Source organism: Arachis hypogaea, chromosome 11 (genome assembly GCF_003086295.3).
Source record: "Arachis hypogaea cultivar Tifrunner chromosome 11, arahy.Tifrunner.gnm2.J5K5, whole genome shotgun sequence".
NCBI classification, from domain to species: Eukaryota; Viridiplantae; Streptophyta; class Magnoliopsida; order Fabales; family Fabaceae; genus Arachis; species Arachis hypogaea.
The window spans coordinates 75707566-75722669 of NC_092046.1; the positions used below are offsets into that span (position 1 = coordinate 75707566).

A 15104-nucleotide genomic window follows, 5' to 3' on the forward strand; every position below is an offset into this window, starting at 1 on the left:
TCATAATCAAGCACAAATTAGGAGGAAAGTTCAAATGCATGCTATTTAGTGGAATAAGTGCAAGTTTATATGATAAAATCTATTCAATTTCAATTCATCAATTCTCCCACACTTAAACACTAGCATGTCCTCATGCTAAACACACTCAAAGGAGATAGATGAAAGAAAAACGATTTATTCTATGTACTACCTAAATGCATGCAACTATCCTAAGGGTTACTACCAAAATGTACTATGCAAAGAGTTAGTAAAACTAACCATGAAATTCCAATCCATCACAAGAAGGCCTTGGGGTAAATGTAAAGAGTTTATGCACTAAAACCAGTATCCAAAGAATTGAATTGAGCTTTTCAAAACTAATCAACAAACAACTTGCAAGAAGATACAACATGAGATGCAAGAACATAGAATTGAGTGATCGAACCCCTCACCGGATGTGTATTCAAAAAATTCGCTCAGTGTTTAGAGCTTAATCACTCAATTCTCCTTTTATCATGCTTTTCAAAGATTTGTACTTCATCTAACAATCAACTAGTATTTGATGCATGAAAGACAAATATCATGAGGTCTTTGGAGGGTTGTAATGGGACTAGGGTTTAGGTAGGATAAATATGGTTAAGTGGACTTAAAGAATTAGTTCTTTGATTAGCTTAAGTGTCCACCTAATCCTATATTACCTATATGATGAGTATTTTGGAGGAAAAATAAATTTCTCCCAAAACACACAAATCTAACCGGCAAGTGTACCGGGTCGTATCAAGTAATAAAAACTCACGGGAGTGAGGTCGATCCCACAGGGATTGAAGGATTGAGCAATTTTAGCTTAGTGGTTGATTTAGTCAAGCGAATCAAGATTTGGTTGATGGTTTTGTGACTTGCAGAATTAAATTGCATTGAAGTAAAGAGAATAAGAAATAAATTGCTGAAACGTAAAGGACAAGAAATTAAATGGCAGAAACTTAGAGTGCAAGAAATGTAAATTGCGGAATCTTAAAATGCAAGAAATGTAAATGACTCGGAATGTAAAGGGGATTGGGATGTGGATTTGCAGTAATTAAACAAGGAAAAGTTAAATTGCATCAAACAGAAGAGTAAAAGGGAATTGGGATTGAAACGGATCTTGAAGCAGTAAAGTAAATGAACATAGAAAGCAGTAAACAGAAAAATGAAATGGGAAATTCAGATCTCAGGACCCAGAGACTAGAAAACCAAGTCTAGATCTCAATGCCTTCCTAGATCCAACAAGAACAATTGCAAAGAAAATGTAAATTGCAAAGAAAAGAGATGAAGAGCAATTAACAGAAAATTAAATTCAATTATGCAGTGAGTAAAGCAGAGGGATCCAAGATTGAGATTGAAACAGAATTTCTTCAATTCTCCAATCCAAGATCTAAGACAAGTGTAATTGAAATTGAAAGCAATAAAACTAAGAGGAAGAGAAGTGAATTCTCCTTCCCCAAGACAAAGAAATTAAAGTTCACTCAATAACAAAAGCTCTCCGAAAACTATTATGAAAATTCCAAAAGGAAAGCTCCCCGAAGAACTTGAATTTTATCCTATTTATACACTTTCTTCAAATGATCTTCAAGCCTTGAGTTGGGCCTTTGCTCTTGGTGGAATTGGGTTGAAAGAGGCCTTGGTTGATTGCTCTTGAAGTTTGGAGAAGAACCAAAATGAACCAATTGAACCGGTTTTGAGGTTAGCAAAAGTTGGACCAAAAGTTGGAGCTAAAGTTAGGGGTCTAACTTTAGCTCCAACTTTTCATATCAGCTAGCACAATTTGCTGGTATGAACGTTGGTGCCAACGTTAGGGGTCTAACTTTGACCCTAACATTGGCCTTGCCTTGTGTGCTAGTGGCGCCAACGTTAGCCTCCAAGTTAGGGGTCTAACGTTGGCGCAAACTTTTGCTCCTCTCCCTTGTAATTCATGTGCCAACGTTAGCCTCCAAGTTAGGGGTATAACGTTGGCGCAAACTTTTGGTGCCCAGGGGAGAAATTCATGTGCCAACGTTAGCCCCAAAGTTAGGGGGCTAACGTTGGCGCAAACTTTTGGTGCCCAGGGGAGAAATTCATGTGCCAACGTTAGCCTCAAAGTTAGGGAGCTAACGTTGGCGCAAACTTTTGGAGCCCAGGGGAGAATTTTCAAGTTCCAACGTTAGCCTCCAAGTTAGGGGGCTAACGTTGGGGCTAACTTTTCAACCAAAAGTTTGTGCAAAAGTTTGATGCTAACTTTAGGTCCAGCTTTTTGCTTCCTGGTTCAATTTCACTTATTCCATTGTCTTCTCTTCACTCCTAGCCATTCCTTCTTGCTTCAACCTTTCTCCAAGCTTTCTTCACCTATCATTAATCAACCAAACTCATCAAAGCTATGCTCAAAATCATGAGATATTCATTCTTTCATAATATGCAACAAATATAGCATAAAACCTCATGAAATGGCATGAATTCATATATGGTTGGTTCAATCAAGGGAAACATGAAAATCTACTCAATTAGCTTGCTTGTAGCTCAAGAAAGTGCATAATTCTAATGAAAACAAGAGAAAAAGACTAGCTAAAATAGGCTAGGATGACTTGTCATCACTATATACTCATAACAATGCCACCTAGCTACCCAATCTTCCTCCTATCTCACCCTACTCATGCACTTTCTTTTCAAAATATGAACATATGCATTCTTTATTTCAACTTTTTATTTCACTTTCTATTATGCACAGTTTTTTTTTTTTGAAATTATTTCTTGTTTTGTTAACACAAGAGATGCATATGACCTAAAACAAAGAGCACATGAGCATTTTCCAATTGCCAATTTTTCACAATGAGTTCCATGCCTCTATCACTAATGCTTCCCAACAATTCTCCCACACTTAGAATATACACACTAATCCACCCAAGCTAATCAAAGAGTAATTCAAGGACATCAATGGTTTTTCGCTTAAGGGGAAATGATGTGCTAAAATCAGAACAAAAGGGAATTACAGGCTCAACAGGGGTTCACAATGGTGAGTACAAGGGTTGGACATATAGGTTGGTGAGTTTAACATCAAAGATAGCCTCAATCATGCTAAATGCATCCAAACAACAAATACAGGATATAAACAATCATGCAAATCAATGATCACAGTAAAAAAAGGAGTAAAATCACACCAGAACAAACATTATGATTGAAAAATGCAACCATCTATCAAAGCTCAAATCTTACAAGGTATGTTCTTCTAGCTCTTTTCTATGTTCCACAAACAGAATACTTCAAGCAAGTCGGAAAACACACAATTTTTCTTCAATTCAACCGATGGTATGCCCTAAGAAGGATTTCATGGAAATTCCTTGGTGTTTCACCAAACTTATTCATTCTATCATGCAATCATGCAAACATTAACTACCATATAACTGTGAACACTAAAGGGATATATACAGACAAACCAACTAAGGTGCAATAAAGATAAAGCTACTAAAATTCAGTAAAAAGAACTAAAAGAGTATTGCAAAGTGGATTGAGAAAAGAAATTTTTACCCCCACGAAGTCGATCCTCCCCCACACTTAGTTCTTACACGGTCCTCCGTGCTTGCTTCGGATCTAGGAGAATGAGAACTTCGGGGCCACTTCAGCTAGTGGTATCGGGAATGGGTTGGTCACTTTCATCATACTCCTCCCCAACTAGCTCGAATGAAGCATCAGGAGTTGGGCCAGGGTCTCTTCCTTCTAGCTTTGCCGCTATCCACTCAAAACGCTTCTACTCCAAATACTCCATGCGGTGGATATCGTGCAAGATGTCTCGGAATAAATCCGGAAGAGACCGGAGGACCGATAAAGGAGTCGATGAGATTGGTAGACTTGATGGTGGTGCTACGTGTGCCTTCCTCTTCGAGGGTATCTTATCTGAGGATCTATCCAATTCTTCCCTCGGAATGAACTTGTTGCCTCTTGGAAACTCTAACATGATGTCCATTGATTACCTCTCTACCCCCACTGCGTTTGTTAAACGCATCACCATCGACGGAAATGGAATGTTGATATTTTTCTTCTCAACCAATTTCCAAATCGATTTGCGCAACAAAGGTACAATGGCTATATGCTTCCCTTCCATAATAGCCCAAAGTAGCAAAGCAGTTCTAAATCTAACATGGGTAGTGTGGGTGCTGGGGATGATGTAGTCCGCCACAATCTGATGCCATATACGAGCTTCGGCATTCAAATCAGAGTATGCAATACTAGTGGGAACAGAATTTCTCCCTTTGTTATACTCCCAAGATGCATCAGGATGGCCTATTCTCTAAAGAATGGGAGTCAGAGATATTCTTCCTTTGAATATATCCACTTTTATCTTGAAGTAATCATCTTTCTCAAGCGGTATGTGGGGGATGTTTAGAATAGCTTCTAGAGCTTGATTGGACGTATCCAACATCTTTCCCCAGAGGAATACTGACTTTGCTTCCCAAGCTTGGTAGTTCGCATAGAATTTCCGCACCATAGTTTCATTGACTTCAATGGGTTCTTGCTCGAGAAATTTCCAATGAAGCGAGGCAATTCTTTGATGAATAGTTGCCTTGTACTGGCTTGGAACCTTCAACGACCGCTCCCAATAGATTTTACGCTTCTCAATAGCCTCGTATTTAGAGTCAGCTCTTCGGTTAACCAAGGTATTCGGTTTATCACCTCGGTGATGCCACCAAATATCATGAGTATGAGTGGTAGTTTGCTCAACCAGTGAAGTAACCGGTGCCTTACCCTTCTTTCGCATCCTGAAAATAAAATAAAAGATTTTTGAGATCATAGGGCAACAATAATATAAAATCACTGAGGAAGCACTAACAAGGTTAAAAGAAGCTTTTAAAATAGTGTGGTTTATAAAAACACAGTGTGTATATTCCAATAAAGTGCGCGGTTGGAACACACACACTGGCCGGATACAACAGCAACCACACAGTTTACTGGACAAAGCTCACTGCTTCTCAAATAAGTGCTTAAGTTGCAAGGCTAAAGCATGGACATAAAAGCAACTTCAAGCTCGCACCAATTGATTCATTAACACGCTTTGAATGTATTGGTCATTGAGGTTGTTAGCAAGAAATTTCATTAGCAAAAGAGTGTACAACAACAATAACCATTCACTCAAAGTGAAGTGCTAATTGCTCATCCTCAAGAAGTGGTAACCACATGTGCAATGTTCTAAGTTAAGGCCAAAAGATGTTTGATCAAGATATCATCTAAAGTTGAACAATTGTAAAGTGATTACCGAATCAAAATTTCGAGATGAACAATGATAATTGAGTTTCTCATAACATAATGCATTTGTAACCAAAATTTCACATCAACAAACAAGGAAATGCATTGGGAAATTTACTTAACTACCATCAAAATTGAAGTTGCACAATTCCTATAATATGCCTAACAAGAGATAAATTGAACACATATGATGGCCATGTCATATGAATCAAACAAAATGTTCATTGAGGCATTTAATCAAACATGTGGTATGCAATGTGCAAGCTTATCACAATTGATACTCAAATTCAATCATAATCAACCCATAATCAAATATCAACACTTGCAATACACAAAAGAACAGAGGAAGCAATAAATTTAGTCTAAGCAACATGAAAAGAAAATCAAAACAATTGCAAAAATCAACAAAAAAGGAAGATAAGAACCTGAAAATTGAAGATTGAAACAAACAAGAAATGAGGAAGAAACAATGGCACTTCTTATAGCTACTGCGAGTTTGAGGCGGTTGGGTTCGCCGGCAAAAAAATGCCGGAGAGGGAGAACTCACCGGTGGTGAAGAGAGAAAAGAGAAGGAAAAGAAAGTAAGAAAAGAAAAGAGAAGAGAAAAGAGAAATGAGAGAGAGAGGCGGCGGTGGCCAACGGTAGGGTCGCCTGGAACTGGGCAAAGGTTGAGAGGAGCAGAAGCAGTGAGAAGAAGAAAAAAATGAAACTGCTGCTCAACAGGGTAGGTTGCCCTGTTGACGCCCAAAACGAGTCGTGTGTGGGTGCACAGAGGCCTGTGCATCCGCACAGAAAGCAGAAATTAGAAGGATTGCGAATGCACATAGCATGCAATCGCTGCGACCAGAGGGGGTGTATAAGCGTGTGCGGACGCACAGCAGGGAGCCCACGCACAGAGGTCGCAAGATAGAAGGGTGTGTGCGTATGCATAAGCTGGTGCGTACGCACAAGACACGAAAAGGAGAGGGATGCAGGCGCACAGATCATGCGATTGCTCCCACCAGAGGGGTTGCAACAATGTGTGCGGCCGCACAAGGGCATGCTCTCGGACAGAAAGCTTCTCCTTTTTTTTTTAGAAATGCTTGAGGTACAGAGTCGTGTGTCAGTGCGCACCCAGGTCCGTGCGCACGCACAAGGACAAAGATAGGGGGTTCTTCACGTGCACAGCTTAAGCTTATGCTCCCACCAGAGGGGCTATCAATTGGTGTGCAGACGCACACATCTGTGTAGCCGCACAAGAAGCGCGATAAAGGGACTGCATGCGTACGCACAAGGCAATGCGCATGCACAGGGCATCAAAAATAGGGCAGTGCTCATGCACAGGCAGTGCTGGCGCTGCGACCAGAGGGTGCTGCAACGAGTGTTTGGGCGCACAAGGGTGTGCGCTCGCACAGATGATGGAAAATGCAATTTTGTGCGCGTGCACAGGGTGGTGCGCACGCACAGGTGTGCTGTTTCACAAAAATTTTTCTTTTCAAAACTAAAGTTCCCTCCTATAGCATAGCAGCATAGCAACATACCAACCCCAAATCATACAAACAAGCATAAATTCATGATCCACAAGCAATCCAACTTATTCAATCTAAAAATACCAAATCAAAACTAATCTAATTATCATACCACAAGAAAGCAACTAATTTAAAAAGCTATATACAAAAAGATAAAGTTGGAACAATGTTACCATGGTGGGGTGTCTCCCACCAAACACTTTGGTTTAGAGTCCTAAGTTGGACTTTGCATGGCTTCATTGGTCACTTGAAACTTCTCCAAGGAGGAAAATCTCCAACTCCTTGGCATTCTTGGGTTGAGTGTGATAGAGTTTCACCTTATGACCATTGATTTTAAACTTGATCCCATTGATAGGTGAATCACTTCCACCACTCCATAAGGCTTGACATCCACCACCTTGAATGGACCGTCCCATCTAGATCTCAACTTTCTGGGCATCAATTGCAACCTCGAATTGTACACAAGCACTTCATCACCTATCTTAAAACTCTTCCTCCTGATATTTTGGTCATGGAATGTCTTGGCTTTCTCCTTGTAAAACTGAGCATTCTCATATGCTTCTAGCCTAAGACACTCTAATTCCTCCAATTGGAGCTTACGTTCTATTTCTGCTCCCTTTAAATCTGGATTGCAATTCTTCACCGCCCAATAGGCTCTATGTTGGATTTCAAGAGGAAGATGACAAGGCTTCTCAAAAACAATAGGAAAGGGACTCATCCCGATTGGGGTTTTGTAAGCGGTCCTATATGCCCATAGTGCATCTCCCAATCTGGAACTCCAATCCTTTCTTTGTGGATTAACCACTTTCTCCAAGATCCTCTTGATCTCCCTGTTGGACACTTCTGCTTGCCCATTGGTTTGAGGATGATAGGCTGTGGAGACCTTGTGGATGACCCCGTACTTTTTCATCAATGCCTCAATTTTCCTGTTGCAAAAATGGGTTCCTTGGTCGCTCACGATTACTCGTGGTGACCCAAATCTACAAATAATGTTATTTTTCAAGAACGAAGCAATGGTATTGGTGTCATCACAACGAGTAGGAATTGCTTCCACCCATTTCGAGACGTAATCTACTGCTAACAAGATATAAACAAACCCATTGGAATTTGGAAATGGCCCCATGAAATCTATGCCCCAAACATCAAAAGTCTCACAAAAAATCATCGGTTGTTGGGATATTTCATCCCTCTGTGAGGTATTTCCAGATTTCTGGCACTGATGACAAGATTTGCAAAATTGATTGGCATCCCTAAATAAAGTAGGCCACCAGAATCCACAGTCTAGAACCTTCCTTGCTGTTCTCTGTGGGTCGAAATGACCCCCACTCTCAGATGAGTGGCAAAATTGAAGGAAAGATTGAAACTCAGATTCTGGCACACACTTTCTAATCACTTGGTCAGCCTCACACCTCCACAGATGTGGATCATCCCAAAGATAATACTTAGCATCGCTTCTCAATTTATCTTTTTGGTGCTTTGAAAATTGTGGGGGAAAAATGCGGGCGACCAAGTAATTAGCAATCGGGGCAATCCAAGGGGTGCTTTGGGATATTGCTTGCAAGGTATCGAAGGAAAATGAGTCATTGATAGGAGTGGGATCCAAAGCTAAATGTTGAAACCGACTCAAATGGTCTGCTACCAAATTTTGGGACCCACTTCTATCTCTGATCTCCAAGTCAAATTCTTGCAAGAGTAATATCCACCTAATGAGCCTAGGCTTTGGCTCTTTCTTTTTTAGCAAATATTTCAAGGCGGCATGGTCCGAATACACCACTACCTTGGAGCCTAGCAAATAAGGTTGAAACTTATCTAACGCAAAAAATGGCTAAGAGCTCTTTTTCGGTAGTGGTGTAATTCGACTGGGCCGAATCTAAGGTCTTTGAAGCATAGGCTATAGTGTAAGGAGCTTTACCATCGTGTTGTGCTAGCGCGGCACCTACGACGTGATTCGAGGTATCACACATGATCTCGATAGGTTGATCCCAATCTGAGCCTCGCACAATAGCAGCTGTAGTCAAAGCTTCCTTCAACTTGTGAAAAGCCTTTTTGCAATCCTCATCAAAATTGAATTCCACATACTTTTGAAGTAAGCGGGAAAGGGGTAGGGCGACTTGGCTAAAATTCTTGATGAACCTGCGATAAAAACCTGCGTGGCCAAGAAAGGAACGAATCTTCCTCACCGAGGAGGAGTAAGGTAAACTCGAAATGACATCAATCTTAGCCGGGTCTACGAAAATTCCGTCTTTAGATACAATATGACCTAACACTATACCCTGTTTCACCATAAAGTGGCATTTTTCAAAGTTCAATACAAGGTTAGTGTTGGTGCATCTTTCTAGTACCCGAGCTAAGTTTCCCAAACAAGCATCAAAGGAGTTACCATAAACACTGAAGTCGTCTATGAAGACTGATAAACCACTATTTCATGGCTTATCTTGTGCTCATTTGAGTGGTTTTTATCAACCCTTTGCTTACTTATTCATATGATTTGCATGATTTTACAATTCCTTCCTAGTTTTGTTCTATGGTTGAAAACTTGCTTCCTAGAAGTCTTTAATTTGTGTATTTTAATCCTCCTTTATACCATTCGATGCCGTGATCCGTGTGTTAAGTGTTTCAGGATTTATAGGGCAAGAATGACATAGAGAATGGAGAGGAAGCTTACAAAAATAGAAGGAACACAAGAAACTAAGGAGATAACCAGCGAGCATCGACGCGCACGCATGGCTCACGCATGCGAGCGATATGGAGAAATTTGCAGCGATGCGTGCGCATGCCTGACGCGTACGCGTGACAAGAAAAATCGTAAAACGACGCGCATGCGTGACCTACGCGTATGCGTGACATGCGCGACCTGCAGAAAATTTAGAAAATGCTGGGGGCGATTTTGGGCCGAGTTTTGACCCAATTTCTGGCCCAGAAACACATACTAGAGCCAGGGAACATGCAGAGACTCAAGACACATTCTCATTAGCATAGTTTTTAGTTTTTAGATCTGAATCTAGAGAGAAAATTACTCTTCCTCTAGGTTTTCTTTACATTCATAGATTTCTAGTTTTATGCTTTTGCTTCTGGATATTGAGAGAGTTATCACCTCCATTGAAGTTACTATTCTAGTTTGTTTTCTTATTCCTTTACTCTTATTGATTACTTTATGTTGCATTTTGGATTTATTAATATAGAGAATTACTGTTATCTTTAATTAATTTTAATCTTTATTTTATTTAAATTATCATGTCTCTTTTCTATTCCCTACTCCCAACAACGAAGATGGTATCCATGTTGGAGTAGACTCCCAACTTGACATGGGAGTTGATTAAGAGGAGACACTTGAGTTGGAATGCTCAAGTGATTAGTTAAATTGGAAGTTGTTGGCTAATTCTCTATTTACTAACGCTAGTCCTTCCCAAGGGAGAGGACTAGGATTTGCGAATAAGAGTTAGCTCAATCACTTGACTTTCCTTTATTTACTAAGGGTTAACTAAGTGAAAATAATAACCTCTTTATACTACACTTGAGAGAATTCCAACAAGGATAGAACTTCCAATTAATCATTCCCCCCGTCAAGGCTTTTTTATTTTGAATAATATAAATCTCTTTTAATTTTCATTGCACTAAATTACAATTATTTATTTTTCTGTCATTCAACTCTCAAAATTTCATAGAAAAATCCTAATTAATAAATTAGCACCCTTTTGTCAACTCATTGGGAGACGACCTAGGACAAATACTCCTAGTATTTTTATTCTAATTTTTGTGACAACCTTTCTAAATTGATGAGCGAATTTTTGCTGGTTAAGAACTATACTCGCAACGTAATTCCATATTGATTTTTTAATCGACCGTCTTCCGCCACGTATCAGTTTTTGGCGCCGTTGCCAGGGAGTTGCAATTGTGTGCTGAATTATTAATTGGTGTACATATTTTTAATTTTTGGATATTTTTATTTTGTTTTATTACCATGAGCTATATTTTCTCTCATTGAATGACGCGTTCACTGCCTGATCCGAGCTTAGCTGCATTTGATCCTGAAATTGAAAGAACTATTTCACGTATTAGGCAAGCTCGGCGTCTGTTAGCCTCTGAGGGTGGTGAAGTGATTGTTATCTATTTACCAGTCTTATCTGAGGGCGAATCTGAACCGCCATCTGAGGGAGAAACAAGCTCCTCTACTACTGATTCAGTTGATTCACGTGCAGACAATATAGCAGCACCTAGGAGGATTACTCTCCAGGAAGCTAGAGCCCCAGATTTTACACTGCAACCGTATCAAGTGCGTTATCCAAATTTGGCTACAGATTTTGAACTGAGGACTGCACTAATCAACTTGATGCCCAAGTTTCATGGCTTACCTGCTCAGGAGCCTATCAAGCACCTCAGGGATTTTCAGACAACCTGTTCTACTGTTAGGCGTCATGGTGCAAATGAAACTTCTATTCTGCTAACCGCCTTCCCGTTTTCTCTTGAGGGAAAGGTGAGGGAGTGGTACTACTCCCAACCTGAAGCAACTGTTACCAACTGGGATACGCTCCGAAGAGAATTCTTGGAAAAATACTTTCCAACTGAAGTTACAGATAGATTGAGGAATGAGATTTCCTGCATCGTTCAAGGTGAATCGGAGACTCTCTATGAGTACTGGGAGCACTTCAAGAACCTTATGGACGCATGCCCCATCACATGTTTGACAAGTTGGTGTTAATCAGCTACTTCACTCAAGGCATGAAGCCTCGGGATAAGACTACATTGGATGGTACTAGTAATGGTTCTCTGAAAAAGTACAAGACCACAGATGAAGCATGGCAACTGATCAGCGACCTAGCTGAGTCCACTCAGAATCACAGATACAGGAACAACCACTCAAAGGTTGTTGCAGAGGTTTCCTCTAGCAGTGAGACTACTGCTGTTACACAAGCTATATGTGAAATGACCAACCTACTGAAGCAGATGTAGTTGAATCAACAACAACCTCAGCCTCCCCCACCACAACAAAGCCAACAGTTGGTTCCCCAAAGAGTATGCAGAATTTGTGCTGATTATAGTCACTACACTGATGAGTTCCCGCAGTTCCAACAAGAAGACAACACCGTGGAAGCTACTCATAACTTCTATGACCGCCCGAATCAAGGATACAATCAATAAGGTGGCAACTATAACCAAGGGTGGCAGGACAACTCCAACCAGGGCTGGAGAGATAATTTCAACCATGGTTGGAGGGACAACTATAACAGAGGAGGCAGAGACAACCAGGGAAATCAGAGGTGGAATAATAATAACAATCAGCAGAACCAGAATCAACAGAACCATTCCTATCAACAGTAGAATCCGAACCAGCCTTACAGAGCACCTCACCTAAGGTAGTCCCAAGGACCTTAACACAACCAACAACAGGTCCCTCAGATCACTTATCCTCCTCCCTCATCAAATGACGAGATGCTTCGTTCTCTTGCACAAGGACAACAAGACATGCAGACTACACTGAACTCTACTTTAAATGGTCTGAATGCCACTCTACAAGCTCTCGTCTCCCGGATAGATTCATTACCTACTTCCACTAACCAGCCTTCAAGCTCCAGTGGAATTCTTTCTCAACCCTTACCTAACCCCAAGGGTGGCATCAATGCCATCACTTTGAGGTCCAGAACCACACTGCAAGAGAGGAATCATGAGGAGCCAAGCCCACACGAACACGCTCTAGTTGAAGACATAATTGAAGTAGAAGATGCTGAAGAGGAAGAGGAAGTACAAGACATGGTTGAAGAAGAAGTAGCTCAACCAAGGAATAGAGCACCAAAGGAAACAGAAGCTGCAAGTGGCGCCATTTCTATTCTATTTCCATACCTTGCAAGGAAGTCCAGGAAGCAGATGGAACTTGATCCCAAAATGGTAGAAATCTTCAAAAAGGTTGAGTAAGTGTCCCCCTTTTTTATGTTATTCAACAGGTACCTAAATATACAAAGTTTCTAAAAGATTTATGCATACATAAAGATAAAATTAATGAATTAGAAACCATTTATTTAGGTAGTTCTATATCTGCTTTAATAGGGGGTATACCTGAAAAATGTAGTGACCCAGGTCCATGCATGGTTAACTGTACCATTGGTGGTGTAATATTTTTTTACTACATGTGTGATTTAGGAGCGTGTGTTAGTATAATGCCATTGTCTATATATGATGCTTTAAGGCTCCCTCCCTTAAAAAGGTTGGCAGCTCATTTTGTGTTAGCAGATAAAAGCATTATTACAGTGGTTGGAATTGCTGAAGATGTGCTGGTAAGCATTAAGGGGCTAACATTTCCCATTGACTTCTATATCTTGGAAATGCCCTCTAATGATTTAGGAAGACCATCATCAATCCTGCTTGGAAGGCCCTTCTTAAAGACTTCAAAGTTCAAGCTGGATGCCTTCTCAGGAACTTACTCCTTTGAGATAGATGGCAGAGTTGTAAGTTTCAGTTTGAATGAAGCTATGAAGCACCCTCCGAAAGATCATTCAATCTTCCAGTGCGACATCATTGATGAAACAGTAGCTGCAGTTCACCAAGAAGAAGTAGAAAATAAGCACATGGAGCAAGGTCCAAGTGTGGGGACACCCTCTGAACACAATGAGGACACCTTGCCATTATCACTAGCCCCAGATGATCCAGAGTCTAGCCATGAGCAGAAATTGGAATTAAAACCCCTTTCACCCCACCTCAAGTATGCTTACCTTGAGGATAATCAGAAGCTCCCAGTTATCATTGCAAGGGAACTCACTTCCCAACAGGAGGAGCAACTGCTTAGTGTGCTGACAAGACACAAGAAAGCAATTGGGTGGAGCTTGACGGATATAGTAGGCATCAGCCCTCAATTTTGTGAGTACATAATATTCTTAGAAGAGGGAACAAGGCCTGTCCGTCAACCCCAAAGAAGATTGAATCCCACCATCTTAGAAGTTGTCAAGAAAGAAGTGACCAGGCTATTTGAAGTAGATATCATTTACCCAATCTCAGATAGTGAATGGGTCAGTCCAGTATAAGTGGTGCCCAAGAAGTCTGGAGTCACAACAGTGAAGAATGAGCATGAAGAGCTCTCAACCAAGCTACTCGCAAGGATCACTACCCCTTGCCATTTATTGATCACATGCTTGATTGCCTGTCAGGTAAATCCCATTACTGCTTTTTAGATGGTTATACAGGCTATTTTCAAATTCATATAGCTCTTGAAGATCAGGAAAAGACTACTTTTACATGTCCCTTTGGAACGTATGCATATAAGAGGATGCATTTTGCCTTGTGTAATGCACCGGCTACTTTCCAAAGATGCATGATGAGTATCTTTTCAGATCTTATTGAAAGCTGTATGGAAGTTTTTATGGATGATTTTAGCGTTTATGGCGATTCCTTTAACCTTTGCTTGGATAGTTTGGCTAGAGGATTAGACAGGTGTGTTAGTTCAAACCTTGTATTGAATTTTTAAAAATGTCATTTTATGGTAAAACAAGGGATTATTCTAGGACATGTTGTCTCTAATACTGGTATTTCTATAGATCCAGCAAAGGTAGATGTCATTTCTAGTTTACCTTATCCTTCCTCTGTGAGGGAAGTCCGTTCGTTCCTTGGTCATGCAGGTTTCTACCGGAGATTTATCAAGGACTTCAGTAAGGTAGCATTGCCTTTATCCAGACTGCTGCAGAAAGATGTTGAGTTTGAGTTCAGTGAGGATTGCATGCAAGCATTTGATAAGCTAAAGATCGCCTTGACTCAAGCTCTGATTTTGAGAGGACCAGACTAGAGCCAGCCTTTTGAGATTATGTGTGATGCCTCCAACCATGCAGTAGGAGTGGCGCTGGCTCAACGCGAAGGTAAGGATCCTTTCATAATTGCTTATGCTTCTAAGACCTTAGACGCTGCTCAGTCTAATTACACCACCACTGAAAAAGAGCTTCTGGCTATTGTTTTTGATCTGGATAAATTCCGATCCTATTTACTTGGTACTAAGGTGGTAGTGTACTCAGACCCTGCATCTCTAAAATATTTATTGGCTAAAAAAGAGTCCAAACCAAGGTTGATACGTTGGATACTGTTGCTGCAAGAATTTGATTTAGAAATTAAGGATAGGAGTGGTAACCAGAATTTAGTGGCAGACCACTTGAGTCGCCTTCAGCACATTAAGGATGACTCCACTCCTATCAATGATGCTTTTCCATTTGATAGCTTGCATGCAGTATCTGAAGTAGTTCCTTGGTATGCACCTGTAGCTAATTATTTAGTTAGCCATACTTTCCCTCCTAATTTTACTAAGCATCAAAGAGACAAGCTGAAAAGCAAGTCCAAATATTATATATGGGATGACCCATATTTATGGAGGTGTGGTGCTGACCAGGTAATTAGAAG

General features: G+C 40.5%; 1 protein-coding gene across 1 annotated transcript; it reads right to left on the reverse strand.

Moving 5' to 3' along the window:
• Positions 1–4273: 4273 nt before the first annotated feature.
• LOC112721484 (uncharacterized) lies at positions 4274–9019 on the reverse strand. The gene is made up of 4 exons (XM_025772544.1): positions 8647–9019; positions 8144–8519; positions 7052–7660; positions 4274–4742 (listed from the first exon to the last, which is right to left on the reverse strand). Exons 1-4 carry the CDS (start codon positions 9017–9019, stop codon positions 4274–4276), a joined length of 1827 nt encoding a protein of 608 aa, XP_025628329.1.
• Positions 9020–15104: the final 6085 nt, after the last annotated feature.

What these genes read in the sequence shown, in the direction of transcription:
- LOC112721484 (XM_025772544.1), bottom strand. Translation starts at nt 9,019, where the DNA reads ATGGTGAAACAGGGTATAGTGTTAGGTCATATTGTATCTAAAGACGGA. An exon ending in GATGATCCACATCTGTGGAG is followed by an intron (nt 7,661 to 8,143) that starts GTGTGAGGCTGA and finishes TTTTTGCAACAG; the next exon opens with GAAAATTGAGGCATTGATGA. An exon ending in TTAAAATCAATGGTCATAAG is followed by an intron (nt 4,743 to 7,051) that starts GTGAAACTCTAT and finishes TTTTATTTTCAG; the next exon opens with GATGCGAAAGAAGGGTAAGG.